At 40.9% G+C, this 9,362-nt stretch overlaps 1 protein-coding gene across 1 annotated transcript in view; it reads right to left on the minus strand.

Annotated features, from left to right (window-relative positions):
- Window positions 1-706: 706 nt before the first annotated feature.
- LOC101855537 (FMRFamide receptor-like) overlaps window positions 707-9,362 on the minus strand; it is a 22,076-nt gene continuing 13,420 nt past the window's right edge. Inside the window, exons 6-9 of the mRNA XM_005090007.3 lie at window positions 9,032-9,116; window positions 6,838-6,975; window positions 1,972-2,162; window positions 707-854 (exon numbers count right to left, since the gene is read on the minus strand). Coding sequence (XP_005090064.1) covers window positions 707-854; window positions 1,972-2,162; window positions 6,838-6,975; window positions 9,032-9,116 — 562 coding nt within the window. The remainder of the gene's footprint in view (window positions 855-1,971; window positions 2,163-6,837; window positions 6,976-9,031; window positions 9,117-9,362) is intronic.

A 9,362-nucleotide genomic window follows, 5' to 3' on the forward strand; every position in this document is an offset into this window, starting at 1 on the left:
ACGCCGTAAAACCTCTACTAAAACTTAATTAACTAAACTCGGAAATGAAAACAAAAACAAAAATAAACACAAAAACAAACACAGAAAGAAAAAAAACTCAAGCCATCAAGGAACAGACCACTTATTGTTTTAATCATGAACGCGCTGTAGTCCTATACAGTACAGTATACATGATGTACAGAGTATTGGCCTTGCAGTAAAGATATCAGGCGTTGTGTTATTACTCTAGTCCTCCACGGTTCTTCTCTTTCGATTTCTCATCATTAACATCACCATCATCATCACCATCACCATCATCATCATCATCATCATCATCATCATCATCATCATCATCATCATCATCATCGAAAGTCCGTATAACCCCCCATGGCTGTGCTACTGACTGAAGTGTCTTTAGGCCTTTCCCAAAGGCCTCAGTAAAAGTTGCACAGTAAAATTGTAAAAGGGCTGATTCATCAATCCATGCTCATAACTGTGGCGGAATTGCAACAGGGAAATGCTGCTTTTTCTTTCCTCATCCTTACTATCGTCATTTTACCTTTACTTCTCTTGAATGTTTGTCACTCTCTTGTGAACTGCTATTTCCGGGGTGCCTCTTTTCTCACAATATGACCTCAATGGTGTCGACCTACTTCTCCTCATCAAACAAACAAAACAATACAACCAAACAAACGCACAAACCCAAACAAGGACGCGGCGGGCTTCATCAAGCCTTGACCTTGACCTGTGCTGGGTCAGCGTCCTTGGAGACAGAGCTCCCGTCTGCGGTGGAGGACACGCCCCCAGCTGAGGTCAGTTTGGTGCTGGCGGTCTTCAATTCCTTGGTCTTCGCCGCGCCGCCTTTTTCAATTGTGCTGAGAGCAGAGCAAATATATTACAATCACATGTATGTATTAACAATGCATTAACAAACCATATTATTGTACCATATGCATGAATAACAAACCACATATTACACTTAGACAAGCCATTAACAAACCAATAAATATTATACGTATATTGTATTAACTAAACATATTACTATACATTTGCTATAATGATGATCTTGTTAACGTTGTTGTTTCTGTGGTTCTGAAAGCAGTGCAAAGATAATAATATCATACAGTGCATGCATAAATAATAAATAGCATTTGTATAGCGCATAAACCTTCATGACAGCAAGCTCTGTACGATATACTATCTATGGGGGCTCTCGTGACCTAGGGGTTAGGGTGTTCGCCTCTGATTCAAAGGTCTCAGGTTCGAATCCGAGTAGCGACGGAAAAATGTTATTCTCTAAAATTAATTGTCTCCTTTCACCTTCTTTCCTTCTCTCTTGCAAAATTCTGCCGTCTGCTTTCGTCTTCACTTTCTTCCCAAAACCCAATCGCCCCCTTTGCCCCCTCCACTGGGCTCCGGACTCTTTCTGCAGCCTTTCTACAGCTATTCCTTGGCTCCTTACTACTGTCTTTTAGCCACACCTCCTGATCTCCTGGTAGGAAAGATCTACACATAGCCTTCTCGAACAAGGGCGAAAATATCTGAGGTCCCGTGTGCAAGTTGCGCACGTTAAAGACCCTTTGGTGGTCCAAAATCGATAAGAGTAGGCTTCGGCCGCCACCCGGACAAAATTCAAAATTTCCTACCAATTGAAAATGTTTGGTGTGTCCCACGCGCTCATATGATCTTATGCAGGTGCGAGCGCCGTAAAACACTTAACCTCCCCCCAAAAAATCTATCTACCTATGTATATTATACAGTTTGTGTTTGTGTGTGTATGTGTGCGTACGTGTGTGCATGCACGCACATTCATGTGCATGTGTTCGTCTCCGTGTGCGCGCACGTCCACGTGCATGTGTTCGCGTGCGTATACATGATTACATGTGCGCTCGTGTACATATGTAAACGTGTTCGCGAGTGCGATGGTGGGCCATAGAGTTATCTCCTTTCCAAACCTATAGAGTAGGCTCTACATCTATGTGGTGGGCTCACCTGCTGAGACATTTCTTGCAGCAGAAAACCTTGACGTAGGTCTTGGCGAAGCGGTCGTTCATGGCCATGTAGACGAGGAAGTTGACGCTGGAGTTGATGAACTGTGCCAGGATGCTGAGCGAGGTGGTCATAGTGTACATCGCTGCATAGCGGCCAAACACGGAGAACTCGTCTGTGATGTACGTGAACACCTTGAGGCGGGGGGAAATTGGCGGGGGCATCATCATAATCATCATCATCAAAATAATAATAATAATAATAATAATAATAATAATAATGATAATAATAATAATAATAAGATAATAATATTATATTGTAGCAGACATAGTGTTAGCTGCAGCTGAGCAGCTGTAATAATAATAGCAGTTAGCAGCAGCAGTAGAAGTAGTAATAGCAGCAGCAGAAATAGTTCTTGCGCTGGCAGTTTTTAGCAACAGCAGCTACTGTAGCTATACAAAACTTATACTATGAATATCACAGAAAGCATTGATATTAGAGCTACATACTTTATTGATGCTGTTTCATTGTTGACAATCTGGATACCGTAAATCCTTTTTTGTTCTTGGAATTGTCTTTCGCAGTGACCATGAAATGATACGTGTATGGATCTCTCGCAAAATTAAACATTTCAATTGTGATTTATAATACATAGTGGCTGGCATCATTTAATTATTATTCACATATCACGCATCAATAAGGTTATCTTTTTAAATAATCGGCTTTGGTATTATAATGCCAGAGATATGACTGAGCTGAGTACTTCATCACCGGCTCAGAAATTTCAGTCAATATTCGATACTTCCCCTAACCAATGAATATGCGATGAGTCTATTGCCCTGTCATAATTCTATAGTTTACAGTTTACAGCGTGAAATTATTTGATAGCTTTCTTGTTAGATCAACATATTTTTCGTGACATCTAGATCTAATTAAATTCATCTTGCTATCTTGTTGGCCACAATTTATTTTCAGTTTTTGCACCTTCATGAATATATATGAGGCAAAGTGAAGTGGACTGAGATCAGCTTACCTTTCAAACACATCAATAAACTAACGCCATTTTGTTTATATAGTCAATGTGCAGACATTTAAATTATACTATGGTTTTGCTCAGACTGAATTCACATATTCTTTGTTTCTAAATAAAAATGAAAAAATGTTTCCTAAGGCTTACAAAGAATCGCAACATTCCCTTTATTTCGAAAAAACTCCTTGTTTGTTTTGTTTTTTCATTATTTAAAGCGGCTTTTCTGTTGTTCTGTTTATTGTTGTATAGTTACTAGTTACTAGTTACACCTTTTACGTCGTTGTCTCCCTTACCCAAGAATTTATTAAGGGTTGCTGTTGATGAAATACTTATATTTGAATCTACTTCATGAATGAGGAGTCCTCTGGTTCTGTGACTGGGTGTTCTACCTTCAAAATCAACTATGCTTGGTCCCGTAAGTCATCCCACATGTCAGTTGAGAGGCGATACGGTATTGTGAAAAAATATGAAGGCCTAACGATAGGTTAATCTGACTGGTGAAGCAAGGACTGGAGATGAAGGGAAATTACCGAGGTAAAGGCTCGACCCTCACGAGCACTAAAACAAGAACGCACATACCTCCAGCTCAACACGGTCGATTGTGGGGGGGGGGGGTCTTTTTTTGTTTGTTTGTTTTTGTTTGTTAGTTTTGGGTTTCTATTCGGTTGTTTGTTTGTTTATTTGTTTTTTCTGTCGGTTTTTTTTTTTTTGGTGTTTTGTTTGCTGCTTTTGCTGCTTTTTTATTTTTGCTTTTTTTTCGCAAGTGTTAGATCTAACTGCGCTCGCAACTGCGTAATGTCATATTAAGCTGTTAGATCTTACCTGCCCTAAGACCAGGGGTGTGGCTGAAAGACAGCAGTAAGAAGGTGCCAATGAGTAGCAGTAGAAAGGCTGCAGAAACAGTTAAGGGCCCAGAAGAGGGGGGAAAGGGGGTCGGGTGGGGGCAGAAAGTGGAGACGTAGGCAGACGACAGAACATGGTTAGATGAGGAAAGGAGGTGAAAGGAGACAAATTTAGAGATGAAGATTTTCCGTCGCTGCCAGGTTTCGAAACCGGGTGCTATTGAATCAGAGGCGAACACCGAACCTCCTGACCACGAAAACACCCGATGGTGGTAGATGTACTACCGAGAGACAGAGATTGAGTGAGACAAACACACATTCTCACACACACGCGCGCACACACACACACACACACACACACACACACACACACACACACACACACACACACACACACACACACACTCACACATACACACGCACACAAACACACACACACTTCCTGCGAAAGAGAGAGAGAGAGAGAGAGAGAGAGAGAGAGAGAGAGAGAGAGAGAGAGAGACAGACAGACAGACAGACAGACACACACACACACACACACACACACACACAGAGAGAGACTGAGAGAGAGAGAGAGAGAGAGAGAGAGAGAGAGAGAGAGAGAGAGAGAGAGAGAGAGAGAGAGAGAGAGAGAGAGAGAGACGGGGGGATAGGTGGACAGAAAGAGAAAGACAGAGAGAGAAAGACAGAGAGAGAAAGACAGAGAGAGAAAGCAGCGGAGAATGGGCAGGAGAGACGGAGGGTTCCCACGTAATAATAAATCGAATACTTGGATATAGGCTTCAGGCTCCTTAAATCTTTGTAAAGTCTAATCTCTCAAAAAGCATTTCCTCAGTCATTTCCCTTCATCTCCAGCCCTTGCTCCACGAGTCTCAGTAACGGATCATTAAAAAAAAATTTAACACAGCATCACCTCACTTGTAAAATGTTTAAGACAAGAAACAAAGCACAGCTGATTTTGAAGGTAGGACACCCAGGCACAATATATATATATATATATATATATATATATATATATATATATATATATATATATATATATATATATATATATATATACTAGAGGAGTCCTCTTTTATGAAGAAGGTAACAGCAACACGCAATAACTGATCGAGTAAGGGAAACAATTACCTTAACAAGTCTTTTTAAACAACAGTAAACAGAAAAACAGAAAAGCGCTTTATTAAGTGAAAGAGAAATCGAATAAAACGTTTTAATGTCGAAATATTAAGAAATGTTTCAAACCTACGTAAGCCCTTAGAAAGCACATTTTTCAAAATGAACAAAATGACTTATAGAAAATATTCGAAGAAAACCATAATATAGTATAATTGTTAGTACACCGACTATATAAACGAATCGAGACATTTGATAATTGATCACAACAAGATGTCACTTCACTTCACGTCTTGTGCTCGCCACTATGGCGGCATTCTGCTAGTTCATTAAATTAAGTGACCAAATTTTAAATCTTATTATAATTCAGCTGAGAATTGAACCCACCCCACCCTCGATCCAGATTAGAACCCCGAAACCAACGTGTGCCATACAGAGGCCCTGCTCTTGGGGGATATCAAACAAAACCGGAGGTTTCTTAGACAAGACTTTGGGGTCTTGAAAAAAAGTCTTGAATAAGAAACCTCCGGCTTTGTTTGATATGGATTGGTTTGGGGTTTTATTTAATATTTTGTAAGAAAAATCACGTAGTAGTAGTATTTCCTCCCAACACTTATAACTTAACCTTTTGTATAGAAGTATGTAAGATTACAACCAATAATCAGTTCTTTGTCCTTCCTGTAGAATTTGCCTTTGTGCCACCAAGGGATCTTTAACGTGCGCAACTTGCACACGGGAACTCCGAGATTTTTAGCCCTTGTCCGAGAAGGCTAGGTGTAGATCTTTCCTACCAGAAGACCAGGGGTGTGGCAGAAAGACAGCAGTAAGGAGCCAAGGAGTAGCAGTAGAAAGGCTGCAGAAAGAGTCAGGAGCCAAGAGGAGGTGGGGGGGGGGGTAAAAGAGGTGAGGGGGAGGGGGCAGAAAGTGGAAATGAAAGCAGACGACAGAACATTGCTAGAGAGCAGGAAAGGAAGTGAAAGGAGACAATTTTAGAGAAGAAAATGTTTCGGTCGCTACCCGGATTCGAACCCGGGACCTCTGAATGAGAGGCCAACACCTTAACCTCTAGGCCCCAAGAGCCCCAGCCGGTTTGTGAATCACACTGACGAAATATAGTTTTAATAATAATAATAATAATAATAATAATAATAATAATAATAATAATAATAATAATAATAATAATAATAATAGTAATAATAATGATGATGATGTTGATGATGATGATGAAGATGATGATGAAGATGATGATGATGATGATGATGATGATGATGATGATGATGATGATGATGATCTTTATTATTATTATTTTTATCATTATTAATAAGGGAGAACGGGGAGGCCTCGGACATGTAAATTCTCGCTAAACTATCGAGAATACATATTTTGTCCCTGGATTACATAATTTCTCCTGTGAGATTTAGCTTGCTATGTTTTTGCAGCCTCACTCTTCTTAGAACATTGCATCAGCTGCTGTGAAGGATATTGTGTTTTTGAGAAGGGTGTGCATAGGTTTTCAAACTTCTGTTTGTAAAGTTTACGTGTTGCAATAATGCACTAATCCTTTCACCAAACTACATAATTTGTTTGTATCTACATATTATGCTTTAGGGTGTCTGTTACGTGCCAAATTCATATAATCAAACCAAACTTTTATGATATCTGTTTCACGAACACGCTTCCTACACTACCCCCAGGTAGGAAGACTTCGTACAGGGGGTGGGGAGACTTCGTATCCTATCCGAAGTCTCACGTTTTTCCACTACTAGGCAATATGGCTCAAAGTTAGGAAACACTGAAATAAGAAGAACAAAAACAAAAATAAAAACAAAACCAAAACAAAACCAAACAAACCTGAATAGATACGTAAGAAGAAGGTTTTACCTGAAACACCAGCCCCGGCAATGTACAGAAGAGGTAGATGCCACAGATGGTGAGCAACATTGTGGTCAGTTTCCTCTCCTTGGCTGCACGTGCCTGTCCCGCCTGGCTTGAGGAGTCGCCGCGCCAGGCACTCGCTTTCTGTGGAAGGGAACCGGGTCTGAGATTTGTGCAGTCGAACCTGCCTTAACGGAAACCAGTATAAAACGGAAACTTGTCTTAACGGAATCTCCCCGCTCCCCCTTGATATATTCCTCTTTAATAACCTGTATAAAACGGAAACCTGTCCAATGCGGAAAAGGAAAGAAAAATCCGCTCCCTTCCGAGGGTTTCACCTGTCTAAGACGAAAAATGCTTTGCGCGCTCAACCCTGATTTGAAACAAAACTTGCAAGTTTGGTTCCGCCGACTCTAAACTTAACTTAGTTCTAAACTCCTTGCGCTATGGCTATGCCGCTGGGCGAGGAACAGGAGTAGGGGAGCAATTTGGGGGTAGATGTTACCCCTTCATGTGAGCCCTGAGCGATGCAGATGGTCAGTGTAGTGCGGGTGTGAAATCTCACGACTTCCCGTGAGAGTGCTGGAGTAGAGAGCCACAACGGAAACTTTCCTGGGTAGCCAGAACCCAGAGGTGTGAATTAGAAATTTAGATTGACCAATGCCTGCCGCCCTGATCGTACGGCCAGCTGAGAAAAGAGTTCCTCAAATCATTGTTACAATTATGGCAGTGAGGGGTGGCATTGGTGGGTGGGGTTAAGGGTGGAACCAAAGCGTTTCTGTTTTTAATAGGCCAAACAGTGGTCGTAAGAAAGGCAAACACTGGTGGTAATTGGATAAGTAAGACTGGCGCATGTCATTATCAGACGGGATAGCAATTGAGAGGTGTGAAATTTTGACCACTGCTTGCTGATCGGACAAGCCATCCTCGATCCCATCGGCTGGGCCTTTGACCCCCCCCCTACCCCCCAAACCTCCACCATCCCCCCCACCTACACACCCCCCCTAAATTCCCCCGTCTAAGACAGAAAATTATGGCTAAGACGGAATTTTTTTCTGGCTCCCTTGCGATTCCGTCTTACACAGGTTCGACTGTAGATGGTGAACCGGGTGTGAGAATTGTGTGGGTGAGAACCGAGTCTGAGATATTTGTGGATGGGAACCGGGGGGAGGGGGGGGGGGGGATTTGTGTGGATGGGAAACGGGTGTGAAATTTGAGTAGATGGGAACTGGAAATGAGATTTGGGCGGATGGGAACCCAATGGTAGATTGATTTTGAGGACTTCTACGTGTCATGTGTCTCTAAATACAATAGGAATAGTCCAATCAAGACGGCCTCGAATTGTCGAGCAGAAAAGTGATTATCTTGGACAAGTGGATGTCTTGAAGAATGTTGATATTCTCATCATGATAAAGTGCCAGGTGTGAAACAGAACAGACTTATGGTTCTCCATTCATTTCTCTGCTCGGGTGAATTGATAAATCCCACATTGCCATGATGTTTAACCCGTTCAGTGCAGTTATAACATAGGAAAAACAGAAAATAACAAACAAAAACTAGCAACAACAAAAAATGATGTTGAAAAGATTGAAGTAGGAAGTGGTCATTTATACCAGCGATTATCCTGGACAGGAGGCCGTTACAGAAGAGTTGTCTGCTGTATTTGATTCGTTTTAAGAACTTCATTTATCAAGTCTCTCTAAACATGTCGTTTTTTTTCATCTGGTTAGATTCTACAGCTTATTGAAAAAGCACAGACCCATAACACTCCCTACAGTGCCTAGTGAGGAAGGAATATATTATATAATAGAACCTTCCAAGACGACCTCCTCCCCTTTCCTTCACCCACCAGAAACAATCAATACATGTGTATTTAGGGTCTATAACCCGCCCATAACATTGCCAATGTTTTAACATCAGATATTTTAGGAACCAAACAAACCCAAAATAGATATGGAAATAAAACAGTCAAACTGGCCATCAATCAATGTAAAATAAAAAGTAATAATAATAAATTGTTTTATTATAAATAGATAAAATGGGACAAAGTGGAAATAAGTTATACCAGAAATAAAGACACATGGCACACTAGAGTTATTTCCCCTTCTTTTACTTCATTAAAAAGGAGGAAACGCAACATCTGTCCCTTCATTTCTTAGAAATCATGATAATGATACCTTAATTAAATAAGAAGCCCTACCTTGAGCCTGACGATAATGGCTATCGTATTGCAGCACACCAGAACGACAGGGAGGAATCGGAACATGGTATTCAGGAAAATGTCCCTGAGAAGAGAAACAGCATTTATTGAACATGTACATTTTGGCAGCGGGCCAGCCAAGAAGTCATAAAAGTCAGAGTATCGGTCTATAAATTAAGTGTGTATGTACCTTCATGCACATGTATTTTGAGTTACGAGAAATGTATTGTAAAGGGCTTAGAGCTGTATAGTATGGTAGTGTATTGGGTACTAAAGAATTCTTCTTCTTCTTCTTCTTCTTCTTCTTCTTCTTCTTCTTCTTCTTCTTCTT

The sequence above is a fragment of the Aplysia californica genome, unplaced genomic scaffold (genome assembly GCF_000002075.1).
Source record: "Aplysia californica isolate F4 #8 unplaced genomic scaffold, AplCal3.0 scaffold00011, whole genome shotgun sequence".
Taxonomy (NCBI): Eukaryota; Metazoa; Mollusca; class Gastropoda; order Aplysiida; family Aplysiidae; genus Aplysia; species Aplysia californica.